Raw genomic sequence first — 16607 nt, 5'->3', positions numbered from 1 at the left:
ACCAGCATCATCATACCCTCCCCAGTTCTGATCACTGAATGTTTCCAGTTGTACAATTAATGTACAACCCGTCTCTGGTTTGCTTCCCCCTGCCTCTTCTACAGGGACTAGTAATTTTTAAAAAACCTCATCCTGTTCTTCCACTGCCCAGTGGCTCCCTATATCTTCAGGGATCAAGTCAAAATGCCTTAGCTTAAGCACAAAGCCCCCTCTGCCCTCTGTCTTCCTGTGCCTCCATTCTCCCCGACCTCCCACAACTCACCTCTCTGCGGTCCTGCAGTCTAGGTCTCTGCTGCTCCAAGTGTGCTCCAGGGACCAGCAGTATAAGCATCACCTGGGAGCTCCAGACCTGAATCAGCCTGCATTTTTTTTCAAAAATTCTTTTTAATCAATTTTTATTTATTTTTTCTGTGTTGGGTCTTCGTTTCTGTGCTAGGGCTTTCTCTAGTTGTGGCAAGCGGGGGCCACTCTTCATCACGCCTCTCACTATCGCGGCCTCTCTTGTCGCGGAGCACAGGCTCCAGATGCGCAGGCTCAGTAGTTGTGGCTCACGGGCCTAGTTGCTCCACGGCATGTGGGATCTTCCCAGACCAGGGCTCGAACCCATGTCCCCTGCATTGGCAGGCAGATTCCCAACCACTGCGCCACCAGGGAAGCCCTAGCCTGCATTTTAACACGGTCCACGGGTGACTTGTGTGTACCTTAATGTTTGAGGAGCACTGCTCTCTAATTCCCGCCTGTCTGGCCATATCCTCTCACTTCCACTACTCTGAACACTCAGTGCAGTTTGCTTTAATTTTTTACCCATGTGTCACGTGACCTTTAAAAAGTCAACACTGAAAGGCCTACGTCCCTTGCATCCCTTCAATCCTACCTCCATTTCAATTCTTTAAACTCCTTGTATTTTCCATTGCTGCTGTAATGATTTTTTGCCAATTTAGTGGCTTAAAACAACACACATGTATTCTCTCATAGTTCTGGAGGTCAGAAGTCAGACATGAGGATGAAGGGACTGAGGTCAGGGTGTCAGTAGGGCTGGTTCCTTCTGGAGGCTCGAGGGGAAATCAGTTCCTTGCCTCTTCCAGCGTCTCTGGGCTGCCACCATTCTTTGGCTCCTTGGCACGTGGATCACTTTAATCTTGAGGTTTCATCCTCACCTCACCTTCTCTCCACACTTTGACCTTCTCGCCTTCCTCTCATAATGACCACTGCGATTATATTGGTTCCACCTGGATCACACAGGCCCATATCCCGGTCTCCAGATCCTCAATTTCTGCAGAGTCCCTTTTGCCATATAAAGTATAACATTGACAACTTCCAGGGACTGGGACGCGGACATCTTTGGGGGGCCACTATTCATCCCGCCACATTCCCTTAGTTGTGTCTTTTATTATTTGGCTCTAAATATCTGTTAACGTGTATATTGCTATCTCTTGATTAATCAGTGTTAGATCTTATTTCTTTCCCCCATTCTCCCAATATAATCATTCAATATTTCAAGGCTTTCCTTTATTATGACTCTGAAAATATTTTCTCACTGCCAAGCCAGTTATACTCTACATTTTTTTCCTTTCAAAACTTTGAAAAAATTTCATTTTATTTTTGCATTTTCTTGGTTTCCTTTGAACATTTGATGGCCTTCCTTTAGCTTTTGTGGCTGTTCTACAAAGTGCCTCTTGATGAAAATTTCCACACAGTTTTCCACTTTGTGCCTGTCAGATAACTTGTCAATTTTGGGTTTTTTTCCCTTCTGGAAATGTCTGTCCTCTCTTCCTCCTCCCTCCTGACTTAACCTGTGCTGGTTGTTCTTTTAAGCCTCCTACACAGCTGTGGTTCTGCGACTGTCCTTTCACGGAATGATTCCCAACCTCATCTGCACATTGGAATCACCGGGGGCGGGGGGGGGGGGCTTTAAAGTTCCCTGATGCCTGGGTCAGAACCCCCTGAGCTCCTGCTGTATTGTGGCCTGGGCTTCAGGCTTTTAAAGCTCCCCAGGTAATTCTACTCTGCAGCCAAGGATGAGAGTCACGGCTGTAACATCATCTGGGGAGCTGCTCGTGTTGCTTTTCTGTGTTGGGTTCCCTGATGTCTGGTTCTCTATTTTTTAAATTTATTTCTCTGTTTTGGTGGAGCATATTATTTAGTAGCTTGCCAAGGGAAGATGTATGTTCAAGCCCTTGCATGTCTGAAACTGTCTTTATTCAGCCCTCACACTTAGCTTGCAATTTTCTGTTAAGTATTTCAAATTGCAAATAATTTTCCTTTAGCGTTTTGAAGGCATTGCTGTTCTAACTTTGAGTTATTTGTTCCTGAGAAACCCAAGGCCATCTGAATTTCAGTTCTTATATGAGGTCTTTTCTGTGCTTCCCCTGGAAATAATTTAATACCTCCTTTTTTCTGATAGTCTGTGCCTTAGTGGGATGGTCATTTTTATTCATTTTAAGTCTGGAAACTTATCTCTAGTTTTAGATGATTTTCTTGTGTTATTTCCCTTCATTTTCTCTTTATGGGATTCTTATTATTCAAATCTTAGGCCTCCTTGATTTATCTTCTTTTTTGTAAAAATTTTTTCTCCTCTAATTTACCTTTGACTACTTTTTTCCCCTTACTTCCTGGCATATTGAGCTAGAAAAAACCCCAGTCCTTTCTCTCCTGAGTGTCTCCTTTACTCCTGCCCCACTGACACACACACAACACTTCTGAGGCCAGGTGTGTGTGGTGTTTTCCCCACCAAGCAGTCCTGCAACACCAGCTGGGTGTCCTACCATTCAACTCAGTTCTGACACTCTGCCTGGTGATAGCGTCAGATTCCACAGGGTAAGGACTCAGTCCCACGAGACTGCTCCCCACTTCAGTTGCCAGTCGCAAGTGGTAGGTCCCCAGGGTACCCACAACTTCTGTCCAACTTGGCCACAAATCACAAGTTCCCACAACCTGCACCTGGGGTTTACTTAATTTACTAGAGCCACTCACAGAACTCACACTACTATATACTTACTTATGTTTACCAGTTTATTAAGGGGTGGATACAGATGAACAGCCAGATGAAGAGATACATAGAGTGAGGTCAGGGAGGGTCCCGAGTGCAGGAACTTCTGTCCCTGTGGAGTTGGGGTCTGGTCACCCTCCTGGTATATGGATATGTTCACCTACCTGACAGTACCCTGAACCCCCATGCCTCTGGGACTTTTATGGAGGCTTCCTCATGTAGGCATGATCAATTATTAATTCCATTTCCAGCTCCTTTTTCCTCTCTGGAGGATAGGGGTTTGAGACTGAAAATTACAAACATCTAATCATGGCTCAGTCTTTCTGGTGACCAGCCCCCGTGCAGGAGTCATCCAGGAGCCCACATGGAGTTGCCTCAGAACAAAAGATGGTCATTATGCTTTAACCACTTAGGAAATTATGAGGATTTTAAGGAGCCCTGAGTCAGGGATGGGGTCAGAGACGAAATATTAGAACAAGAGATGCTCCTAAAGCTCTTACCATTTAGGAAATTACAAAGGTTTTAGGACCTCTATGCCAGGAACTTGGGGCAGGTATATGTGTATATATATATATAATCATTAGTCTCATTAATCTTTTTGTCTGGCTTCCACACTAGGCTATAAGCACTTGAGGTCTGGGGTCATGTCTGACCACAGTGCTTGTGCATAGGAGGCTGAAATATTGCTTATTGAATTAATATATTATAAGCATAGCTTGTGGGGGAGGATGACTAGAAGTGTATATTTTAGCTGAATAACAAAAAATTTATTATTAATATGTTAAATCAATATTTTATGATAGAAAAATAATGTGAATATGACATAGAAATTTCTGGGACTTAGAACTAAGAAAAATAGTGATCAAATTTTTTTTCCCCCTATTTTTGAACAGAAACTTCCTGTCCTGCCCAGGGATCACAGCAAGCATTAGGACTGCAAGTAACTTTGAACTCTTTGTAGTTGAGATGCCATGTGACTTCCTAGTTTCTGTGGCCTTTTCATTGACACTTTATGTCATTTTCTTTTCTGACTCAAAAACTAGGACCCATATTTTGATAAAAGAACAGCAAAGTGGTTAACTTTAAAAGAAAGGTATACAAATAGGTTCCTCAATAAAGTCATCATATCTGCTTTAACTATCTTACTCCTCCTTTTAGTCCCTTGAATATAAGATGTGCCCCCGGCCCCCTTCCCACCTTTCAGATCTTGTGTGGGATATTTGTGATAAAAACTAGCCTTCTCTAATATAAAAAGAAGGGGTCATTGGAGAATGACTCCCCCTCCTTTGTATCTTATCACAGTCCCCTTGTTTTCAGAATATGGGTACAACAAAGTCCTAGGATATGTGTGCCTGTCTAATGTAGCAGGGTTTGGATATATGTGGGCTTTCTGAACACATCTGGAGCTCCACCTTCCTAATGGGTAGTGCTATAGCTGATACAATTCAGAGAGCCTCTCTCCCTTTCTGGCAAGTGCTTCTTATTATTTGATGGAATATGGGTTTTATAGTGACAGAAATGGGGGAATGAATTAAGAAGTGCTTGAGAAAAATTATGGCAAGAGAAAAGGGGGGATCAGGCTACATAAACTTTATGGATTATTAGTCCAAAGAACTAGGCCTGAAATATGTCACCTGCTGCCGTGATGCTGCTGGTAGTTTTATGAGAAGAATGGATTTCCTACGCATTAGCTTATCAGGCTGGCCTCTCTGCCTTACAGAGGGTGGGCTACAAATCAATGTGAGGGAGAGAAAGTGACATGAACAGATAGGATACTTGAAATCTCATAAATTCCAGCACACATGGTCTCTGCGCCCATGGGGGGAACACTGACGTGGAGGGTCACTGGGACTGAAGGACATCTTACCGTGTGTGCTGGCTCTTCCGAGGTTCCCCCTTGAGGTCCTAATTCAGCCAGAAATGATGGCTCCTGTGCTCCTGAACAGGCTTTGCTTCCCCTCTCAGGAAGAGAAGTGAACTTCAGGTACAGATTAGGGACGCAAAGACCTAGAGAGAAAGGCATCTCTGGGATTACATGGTATCAATCAGCAGCTGACACGCTCTTTAATGGGATAGCGTTAATGAGCAGTAGACACGTCAGTGCTTCTGTAGTCAGTGTCACCATTGCTTGCCTCTGATATTTAACAGCTAGTTGGAATATTCTTGAAAAATATATTTAGCTTTCCTCTGATTCAAATCCTTCTCATTAGAAAGAATAAACTATGTCGATTATCTCTGAGGGGATATTTTTAAAGCTTAATGAAACAGACATTTAGATCATCCTTTAAAATGTGCTGGATGACTGTGCTTATACTCACCTTCTTTTTGTATATCCCAAGGGGCATCTGCAGACATATGCATAAATCACTCAGTAAGCAACTGTATGTGGAGAGCTTACTACATGCTTAGTATGAGGTTAATTTGTTAGAACCAGACCCATGATAGGCAGACCAGTACACTGTTGTGATGCTTTTTTCCCATGATTTTTTTTTTCTTATACCATTACAGGCCAGAAGACAGGCTTATATGGATTCTATAAGGGAAGGAACTAAAAAATTGCAAAAGATGAAGGATGAACATAGCCAGAAGGTATTCAAAGACCCAATTAGCCACTGCTAATTATTTGCTTGGGGTACTAGACAATTTTGAAGGGTTTCGGAACAGAAATTCTTACATACATGAAAATTCCGAAAAAAAAAAAAAACCACAGGTGTTAAAAATGGTGAGATGTGAATGTGTTTTAAGAGTATGGTGGTGCGGTGGCTCCTTCTGGTCAAAACTCTCGTGATACTTAGCCTCGTAGGGGCTACAGTGTGTCTGCCGTAGTTGGAGCCAGCATCTCATGGAGAAGATGATAGAACACTTGGGAACGTACGATCTACAAAACATAACCAATGCCACTGCCATTTTTTAAACCAAAGATATATGATATTGCAAATAGTGTCCAGAGACTACTATAATGCATAACAAACAAAGCAGACATACAAAATCATGAAACTGGCTTAAATGTTCATCTAAAAATATACATAGAATGAAAAGTAAGGATACTCTACACGTATACACATATGTGAGGCGTTCCAAACAAAACATAAAATTCCAAATAAAACGAGCAAGAGAAATCAGTGAAATGAATACAGAACCTCCTAAGAAAAGTACTTCAAGGGTAATCCTTATTAGAATATGAAATTTCTGGCATGTAACTAAAAACAGTGTTGTGACTTGATGGTCATACCTGCCTTGATATGTAGGCTCAGTGGTGCCAGAGGCTCCTCAACAAGGGCTGGGAGCGATGGGGAAGATGGGAGTCAGCTCCAAGGGGCCACTTCATTCCAGGTCCTTTAAAAGAGCAAAATAAATTATTCAGCTAGTTGAAGACCATTATATTCCCCATCATTTTTATTTTCCAGCTTTTTTCTTGCTGTGTTTATGGTGATATCCTGTCATTTCTTCCAGAATATCTTTTTTTAAAAAATAAATTTATTTATTTTTTTATTTTTGGCTGTGCTGGGTCTTTGTTGCTGTGCGCGGGCTTTCTCTAGTTGTGGTGAGGGGGGGCTACTCTTCGTTGCGGTGCGTGGGCTTCTCATTGTGGTGGCTTCTCTTGTTGTGGAGCACACGCTTTAGGTGCGCGGGCTTCAGTAGTTGTGGCACATGGGCTCAGTAATTGTGGCTCGCGGGCTCCAGAGCACAGGCTCAGTAGTTGTGGCACACGAGCTTAGCTGCTCCATGGCATGTGGGATCTTCCCGAGCCAGGGATCGAACCCGTGTCCTCTACATTGGCAGGCGGATTCTTAACCACTGTGGCACCAGGGAAGCCCTCTTCCAGAAAGTCTCTTAAATCTGTTTCTTCAATTATACAATTAACTGAATTCTAACTCCCATTCTGAGTTCTTTGATTTCGTTTAATTTGGTTTTTTTCCATTATGTCTTTGTTGCACAAGGTAACTTATTATAGCAATTGTGGGTGGAAATCATATTACGAAATATGTACTAATTGTCGTTGCGCTAATTTGACCCTTTTTTTTTTTTTTGCCGTACGCGGGCCTCTCACTGTTGTGGCCTCTCCCATTGCGGAGCACAGGCTCCGGATGCGCAGGCTCAGCGGCCATGGCTCACAGGCCCAGCTGCTTCGCGGCATGTGGGATCTTCCCAGACCGGGGCACGATCCCGTGTCCCCTGCATCAGCAGGCGGACTCTCAACCACTGCGCCACCAGGGAAGCCCAATTTGACCCTTTTGAGTGCTATCCTCCTCCCAAAAGTGGCCAACTTCTTACTCTTTCATAATTTCATCCAGCGTATGATATAAATGACTGTGTCGCTGAGCTGTTTTGTGCATAGTACGTAGTAATTAAATTGTTGAAAGAAATAATGTAAGTTGCCAATTTAGTTATTAAGCTACTATATAAACAATAAAGAAACCATGAAACATTTTTATCCCTTGGTGTTTAACAATTTTTTTTTCTTCTGACAAAGGCCTCATATTGAAATCCACAATTAAAGAAGCAATGTTATAGTAAGATTCTAGTAATTAGCATGTGGAAACTAAATCTGGTATACACTCATGTTGTATTTTCAGTAATGTCTGTTAAATCACAGGAAATGTTTCTGTGATCTTTTAACTTATTCCTAGGACTTAGATACCGAGGGGAGTGTTGTGAAATCATTGTAGATACGATTTACTTTAAAATAACTTTTAGTGAGTTTTAAATAGTATTTTATAAAGTTTGGTGTATATATTCAGAATGTGAAAACCATTAAAAGTAGAACATTTTATAAAGAGAATGCTCAACAGATTAGAAAATCAGATCTGGGATTTAATTTTCAGGTTGAGCAGTTACTTTAGACAGTGAAAATTAAGCTTTTTATTTCTTAATCTTGTTTTTCTTCTGGAGTTAGACAAATATTGATACATACATATTTTCTGGTTATTGATTAAACATTTTTTTTACATAAATTATTTCCCTTTACTTACTGAAGCTTTCAGTAAAATGAAGTGCGAGCGTATAGATAATTCCATCACTAGGGACTTCAATAAGGGTAGAATATATAAGGATATTTACCTCGTTTTTGCTTCTCTCTCTTTTTGCTCAGTCTGTCATTGTTGGAAAATGTCCCCTGGAGGCATTTCCTGGCTGGTAGAGTCTGTTACTCCTTATCACTTCAATGGTTTACCTTAAGAAAATGAGAAGAATTATGTTTATGGTAGGAAGATACAGAAAATAACACATTCGAATAAACCTACCTAGGGAGACAAAAGACCTGTATGCAGAAAACTATAAGACACTGATGAAAGAAATTAAAGATGATACCAACAGATGGAGAGATATACCATGTTCTTGGATTGGAAGAATCAATATTGTGAAAATGACTATACTACCCAAAGAAATCTACAGATTCGATGCAATCCCTATCAAATTACCAATGGCATTTTTTACAGAACTAGAACAAAAATATGTTAAGATTTGTATGGAGACACAAAAGACCCCGAAAAGCCAAAGCAGTCTTGAGGGAAAAAAGTGGAGCTGGAGGAATCAGACTCCCTGACTTCAGACTATACTGCAAAGCTACAGTAATCAAGACAATATGGTACTGGCACAAAAACAGAAATATAGATCAATGGAACAAGATAGAAAGCCCAGAGATAAACCCACGCACCTGTGGTCAACTAATCTATGACAAAGGAGGCAAGGATATACAATGGAGAAAAGACAGTCTCTTCAATAAGTGGTGCTGGGAAAACTGGACAGCTACATGTAAAAGAATGAAGTTAGAACACTCCCTAACACCATACACAAAAATAAACTTAAAATGGATTAAAAACCTAAATGTAAGACCAGACACTATCAAACTCTTAGAGGAAAACATAGGCAGAACACTCTATGACATAAATCACAGCAAGATCTTTTCTGATCCACATCCTAGAGTAATGGAAATAAAAGCAAAAATAAACAAATGGGACCTAATGAAACTTCAAAGCTTTTGCACAGCAAAGGAAACCATAAATAAGATGAAAAGACAATCTTCAGAATGGGAGAAAATATTTGGAAATGAATCAATGGACAAAGGATTAATTTCCAAAATATATAAACAGCTCATGCAGCTCAATGTTAAAAAAACAAACAACCCAATCCAAAAATGGGCAGAAGGCCTAAATAGACATTTCTCCAAAGAAGACATACAGATGGCCAAGAAGCACATGAAAAGCTGCTCAACATCACTAATTATTAGAGAAATGCAAATCAAAACTACAGTGAGGTATCACACCAGTTAGAATGGGCATCATCAGAAAATCTACAAACAACAAATGCTGGAGAGGGTGTGGAGGAAAGGGAACCCTCTTGCACTGTTGGTGGGCATGTAAATTGATACAGCCACTATGGAGAACAGTACGGAGGTTCCTTAAAAAAGTAAAAACAGAATTACCATATGATCCAGCAATCCCACTACTGGGCGTATACCCAGAGAAAACAATAATTAAAAAAGACACATGCACCCCAGTGTTCATTGCAGCACTATTTACAACAGCCAGGACATGGAAGCAACCTAAATGCCCATCGACAGATGAATGGATAAAGAAGTTGTGGTACATATATACAATGGAATATTATACAGCCATAAAAAGGAATGAAATTAGGTCATTTGTTGAGACGTGGATGGATCTAGAGACTGTCATACAGAGTGAAGTAAGTTAGAAAGGGAAAAGCAAATATCGTATATTAATGCATATATGTGGAACCTAGAAAAATGGTACAGATGAACCGGTTTGCAGGGCAGAAATAGAGACACAGATGTAGAGAACCAACGTATGGATACCAAGTGGGGAAAGCCGCGGGCGGGGTGGGCATGGTGGTGTGATGAATTGTGCGATTGGGATTGACGTGTATACACAGATGTGTATAAAATTGATGACTAATAAGAACCTGCTTTATAAAAAGTAAATAAAACAAAATTCAAAAAAAAGAATCACATTTATGGTAGGAAGATACAGAAAATAACACATTTGTATCATTGCGTCTATTCATGTGTTTGTTCATTCCATTCATTCAACAAGTATTTATTGAACACCTACTGTGGAGTTGGAGAGTAGATTCTCTAGGTTAAGTTGAGGTGACAGCACATTGATCCTGCCCTGTATGTCCCTGACTTTCACGTTCTTACATTACTCTGGTCTCTGGTGACAGTAGGTTCTTCCTTAAGTTTAACTTCTCAGTATTTTACATTTGATTCAATTCCCTCTTCTAGAAATTTAGTTACAATTCCTTTACCAAACTATACCTTCAGTAGATTCTTCTCCACTGACTACTACATTTTTTGTCAACAAACATGCTGACTCTTGCCATTCTAAATAAAGAAGCCAACCAACTCCTTCCTTGATTCTGCTATCCTCAGAGCTAACACCTTTTCTGCTTCTACCAAAACAAACAAACAAAAAGGACAGAGGTAATATTACTGTAATCATACCTTTATTGCCCACTTTGTCCTTAATGCTTTATGTTCTGGTTTATATTCATAAATGTTCTTACTGAAACTGCTCTCTAAAGGTAAAATCCCTTCTCAACATTCAATGCAGTGGTCTTTTTGCAATCCCTCTATCCCTGTAACTCTGACATTATTTAACACCATATAAAGCTTTCCTTTTCTGGCTTTTTTTTTTTTTTGGTACGCGGGCCTCTCACTGCTGTGGTCTCTCCCATTGCGGAGTACAGGCTCCGGATGCGCAAGATCAGTGGCCATGGCTCATGGGCCCAGCCGCTCCGCGGCACGTGGGATCTTCCCAGACCAGGGCACGAACCTGTGTCCCCTGCAAAGGCAGGCAGACTCTCAACCACTGTGCCACCAGGGAAGCCCTTTTTTTTTTTTTCACTTTATTATTCTGGTTGATCTATCTCAGAGTAATCCATCCCAGTATTCATCCATCCATCCATCCTGTCAACAAACATGTATTGAGCTCCTATTATGTACTGAGCCTTCTGCAAGATGCTGGAGCTCCAATTAGTAACAGGATGGACAAGGTCTCTGCTCTCCTGAAATTTACTTTTTCATGGAGAAGATGGACAAAAGGAGACAAAAAACATTGCACTTTTATTTTATAGTGATTAATCATTTGGTAGTAATTAATGCTATACAAGAAAAAATTGTGTGTTATGATAACTTGAGTGGTGTATAAAATACTGTCGATTGCCTAATTCTCTCCTAAAACCTTGTTTTTTTCCTTCATGTATTCATCCTACTTACCATGGCCTGTGTTTCCAAGAAGTCAGAAGAAATCAGTCCAGGGATCCATTTGCAAATGGTCTAACTGATCATGGAAATTCTAGTCTCCTTAACTATGATTGGTTCAGCCATTGACATGGGAAGTAGTTCCAACCAATGAGACTTATGAGAAGCCTACCTTTTAGTACAGATTTTTATTAATATGTAATATACTACTCTTCCCATTTAGTGATTTTTAGCTTTATGTTTTTGGTCTTTTAATTTTGTCTGATTCTAATATATTTTTCTGCCATCCTTCTTGTTAGAATTTAGGTGGCAATTTCTTTTTCCATCACTTAACCACTGTGTGTCACTTGGCTTAAATTAGATTTCTAGTGACAAAAATGGCTGATTTTCATTTTACCCAGTTTTGTAGTCTCTTTTAATATATTCTCATTTATTGTGATTGCTAGTGTATTTGCACATATTCTTGCTACATAATTTACTTTTTTTCCCTAATATCTTTATCGGAGTATAATTACTTTAGTGTTAGTTTCTGCTGTATAACAAAGTGAATCAGCTGTATGCATACGTATATCCCCATATCCCCTCCCTCTTGCGTCTCCCTCCCACCCTCCTTATCCCACCTCTCTAGGTGGTCGCAAAGCACTGAGCTGATCTCCCTGTGCTATGCAGCTGCTTCCCACTAGCTGTTTTACATTTGGTAGTGTACCTATGTCCATGCCACTCTCTCACTTCGTCTCAGCTTACCCTTCCCCCTCCCTGTGTCCTCAAGTCCATTCTCTACGTGTGTGTCTTTATTCCTGTCCTGCCCCTAGGTTCTTCAGAACCACTTTTTTTTTAGATTCCATATATATGTGTTAGCATACGGTGTTTGTTTTTCTCTTTCTGACATACTTCACTCTGTATGACAGACCCTAGGTGCATCCACCTCCCTACAGATAACTCAATTTCATTTCTTTTTATGGCTGAGTAATATTCCATTGTATATATGTGCCACATCTTCTTTATCCATTCGTCTGTCGATGGACTCTTAGGTTGCTTCCATGTCCTGGCTATTGTAAATAGTGATGCAGTGAACATTGTGGTACATGACTGTTTTTGAATTACGGTTTTCTCAGTGTGTATGCCCAGTAGAGGGACTGCTGGGTCATATGGTAGTTCTATTTTTAGTTTATTAAGAAACCTCCATAATTTTCTCCATAGTGGCTGTATCAGTTTCCACAAAAGGTGCAAGAGGGTTCCCTTTCCTCCACACCCTCTCCAGCATTTATAGTTGTAGATTTTTTGATGATGGCCATTCTCACCGGTGTGAGGTGATACCTCATTGTAGTTTTGATTTGCATTTCCCTAATGGTTAGTGATGTTGAGCATCTTTTCATGAGTGAGTTGGCAATCTGTATATCTTCTGTGGAGAAATGTCTGTTTAGGTCTTCTGCCCATTTTTGGATTGGGTTGTTTGTTTTTTTGATACTGAGCTGAATGAGCTGTTTGTGTATTTTGGAGATTAATTCTTTGTCAGTTGCTTCGTTTGCAAATATTTTCTCCCATTCTGGGGATTGTCTTTTTGTCTTTCTTATGGTTTCCTTTGCTGTGCAAAAGCTTTGAAGTTTCATTAGGTCCCATTTGTTTATTTTTGGTTTTATTTCTATTTCTCTAGGAGGTGGGTCAAAAAGGATCTTGCTGTGATTTATGTCATAGAGTGTTTTGCCTATGTTTTCCTCTAAGAGTTTTATAGTGCCTGGCCTTACATTTAGGTCTTTAATCCATTTTGAGTTTATTTTTGTGTATGGTGTTAGGTGGTGTTCTAATTTCATTCTTTTACATGTAGCTGTCCAGTTTTCCCAGCCACTTATTGAAGAGGCTGTCTTTTCTCTATTGTATACTCTTGCCTCCTTTGTCAAATATAAGGTGACCATATGTTCGTGGGTTTATCTCTGGGCTTTCTATCCTGTTCCATTGATCTGTATTTCTGTTTTTGTGCCAGTACCATACTGTCTTGATTACTGTAGCTTTGTAGTATAGTCTGAGGTCTGGGAGCCTGATTCCTCCAGCTCCACTTTTCTTTCTCAAGATTGCTTTGGCTATTCGGGGTCTTCTGTGTTTCCATGCAAATTGTGAAGTTTTTTGTTCTAATTCTGTGAAAAATGCCATTGGTAGTTTGATAGGGATTGCTTTGAATTTGTAGATTGCTTTGGGTAGTATAGTCCTTTTCACAATGTTGATTCTTCCAGTTCAAGACATAGTATATCTCTCCATCTGTTTGTGTCATCTTTAATTTCTTTCATCAGTGTCTTATAGTTTTCTGCATACAAGTCTTTTGTCTTCTTAGGTAGATTTATTCCTAGGTATTTTATTCTTTTTGTTGTAATGGTAAATGGGAGTGTTTGCTTAATGTCTGTTTCAGATTTTTCATCATTAGTGTATAGGAATGCAAGAGATTTCTGTGCATTAATTTTGTATCCTGCTACTTTACCAAATTCATTGATTAGCTCTAGTAGTTTTCTGGTAGCATCTTTAGGATTCTCTATGTAAAGTATCATGTCATCTGCAAATAGTGACAGTTTTACTTCTTCTTTTCTGATCTGGATTCCTCTTATTTCTTTTTCTTCTCTGATTTCTGTGGCTAAAACTTCCAAAACTATGTTGAATAATAGTGGTGAGAGTGGGAAACCTTGTCTTGTTCCTCATCTTAGAGGAAATGGTTTCAGTTTTTCACCATTGAGAATGATGTTGGTTGTGGGTTTGTCATATATGGCTTTAATTATGTTGAGGTAAGTCCCCTCTATTTCTACTTTCTGGAGGGTTTTTATCATAAATGGGTGTTGAATTTTGTCACAACCTTTTTCTGCATCTATTGAGATGATCATATGGTTTTTCTCCTTCAATTTGTTAATATGGTGTGTCACATCAATTGATTTGCGTATATTGAAGAATCCTTGCATTCCTGGGATAAACCCCACTTGATCATAGTGTATGATCCTTTTAATGTGCTGTTGGATTCTGTTTGCTAGTATTTTGTTGAGGAATGTTGCATCTATGTTCATCAGTGATATTGGCTTGTAGTTTTCTTTGTGACATCTTTGTCTGGTTTTGTATCAGGGTGATCCCAAACTCGTAGAATGAGTTTGGGAGTGTTCCTCCCTATGCTATATTTTGGAAGAGTTTGAGAAGGATAGGTGTTAGCTCTTCTGTAAATGTTTGATAGAATTTACCTGTGAAGCCATCTGGTCCTGGGGTTTTGTTTGTTGGAAGATTTTTTTTTTTTTTTTGCAGTATGCGGGCCTCTCACTGTTGTGGCCTCTTCCATTGTGGAGCACAGGCTCCGGACGCGCAGGCTCAGCGTCCATGGCTCACGGGCCTAGCCGCTCCGCGGCATGTGGGATCCTCCTGGACTGGGGCACGAACCTGTGTCCCCTGCATCGGCATGCGGACTCTCAACCACAGAACCACCAGGGAAGCCCTGCTGGAAGATTTTTAATCACAGTCTCAATTTCAGTGCTTGTGAATGGTCTGTTTATACTTTGTATTTCTTCCTGGCTTTGTCTCAGAAGGCTGTGCTTTTCTAAGAATTTGTCCATTCCTTCCAGGTTGTCCACTTTATTGGCATATAGTTACTTGTAGTAATCTCTCATGATCCTTTGTATTTCTGCAGTGTCAGTTACTTCTCCTTTTTCATTTCTAATTCTATTGATTTGAGCCTTCTTCCTTTTTTTCTTGATGAGTCTGGCTAATGGGTTATCAATTTTGTTTTCTCTGTGTTTTCTCTTTTTTTTGTGGTACGTGGGCCTCTCACTGTTGTGGCCTCTCCCGTTGCGGAGCACAGGCTCCGGACGCGCAGGCTCAACGGCCATGGCTCCCAGGTCCAGCCACTCCGCGGCATGTGGGATCCTCCTGGACCGGGGCACGAACCCGTGTCCCCTGCATCGGCAGGCGGACTCTCAACCACTGCGCCACCAGGGAAGCTCTCCCTTTTTTTCTTGATGAGTCTGGCTAATGGTTTATCAATTTTGTTTATCTTCTCAAAGAACCAGCTTTTAGTATTATTGATCTTTGCTACCGTTTCCTTCATTTCTTTTTCATTTATTTCTGATCGGATCTTTATGATTTCTTTCCTTCTGCTAACTTTGGGTGGTTTTTTTTTGTTCTTTCTCTAATTGCTTTCGGTGTAAGGTTAGGTTGTTTGAGATGTTTCTTGTTTCTTTAGGTAGGATTGCATCGCTATAAGCGTCCCTCTTAGAACTGCTTTTACTGCATCCCATAGGGTTTGGGTCATCGTGTTTTCATTGTCATTTGTTTCTAGGGATTTTTTTTTCTTCTTTGATTTCTTCAGTGATCTCTTGGTTATTTAGTAGCGTATTGCTTGGCCTCCATGTGTTTGTACTTTTTACAATTTTTTTCCTGTAATTGATGTCTAGTCTCATAGAGTTGTGGTCAGAAAAGTTACTTGACACGATTTCAATTTTCTTAAATTTAACAAGGCTTGATTTGTGACCCAAGATATGGTCTATCCTGGAGAATGTTCCATGAGCACTTGAGAAGAAAGTGTATTCTGTTGTTTTTGGATGGAATATCCTATAAATATCAATTAAGTGCATCTTGTTTAATGTGTCATTTAAAGCTTGTGTTTCCTGTGTTTTTTTCATTTTGGATGATATGTCCATTGGCGAAAGTTGGGTGTTAAAGTCCCTTACTACGCTTGTGTTACTATCGATTTCCCCTTCTATGGCTGTTAGCATCTGCCTTATGTATTGAGGTGGTCCTGTGTTGGGTACATAAATATTTAACAAGTTTTCTATCTTCTTCTTGGATTGATCCGTTGTTCATTATGTAATATCCCTGTCTGTCTCTTGTAATAGTCTTTATTTTAAAGTCTATTTTGTCTGATATGAGAATTGCTACTCCAGCTTTCTTTTGATTTCCATTTGTATGGAATATCTTTTTACATCCCCTCACTTTCAGTCTGTATGTGTCCCTACGTCTGAAGTGGGTAGACAGCATATGTATGGGTCTTGTTTATGTATCCATTCAGCCAGTCTATGTCTTTTGGTTGGTGCTTTTAATCCATTTACATTTAAGGTCATCATCCATATGTATGTTCCTATTACCATTTTCTTAATTGCTTTGGGTTTGTTTTTGTATGTCTTTTCCTTCTCTTGTGTTTCTTGCCTAGAGAAGTTCCTTTAGCATTTGTTGTAAAGCTGGTTTGGTGGTGCTGAATTCTCTTAGCTTTTGCTTGTCTGTAAAGGTTTTAATATCTCTGTATAATCTGAATGAGATCCTGTCTGGGTAAGGTAATCTTGGTTGTTGGTTCTTCCCTTTCATCACTTTAAATATGTCCTGCCACTCCCTTCTGGCTTGCAGAGTTTCTGCTGAAAGTTCAGCTGTTAACCTTATGGGGAT

General features: G+C 40.1%; 1 protein-coding gene across 3 annotated transcripts in view; it reads left to right on the top strand.

Moving 5' to 3' along the window:
- EPSTI1 (epithelial stromal interaction 1) overlaps positions 1-16607 on the top strand; it is a 100415-nt gene that overhangs the window by 59084 nt on the left and 24724 nt on the right. For 2 of the 3 annotated variants that reach the window (XM_027116182.1, XM_027116181.1), the window contains exon 8: positions 5498-5578. The exons of the other annotated variant lie outside the window; for it this stretch is intronic. In XM_027116182.1, the coding sequence (XP_026971983.1) occupies positions 5498-5578 (81 nt within the window). The remainder of the gene's footprint in view (positions 1-5497; positions 5579-16607) is intronic. 3 annotated transcript variants of the gene reach the window in all.

Source organism: Aethalodelphis obliquidens, unplaced genomic scaffold, assembly GCF_003676395.1.
Source record: "Aethalodelphis obliquidens isolate GAN/ISIS:26980383/991018 unplaced genomic scaffold, ASM367639v1 scaffold16, whole genome shotgun sequence".
Taxonomy (NCBI): Eukaryota; Metazoa; Chordata; class Mammalia; order Artiodactyla; family Delphinidae; genus Aethalodelphis; species Aethalodelphis obliquidens.
This window is presented reverse-complemented; position numbering and strand designations above follow the sequence as displayed.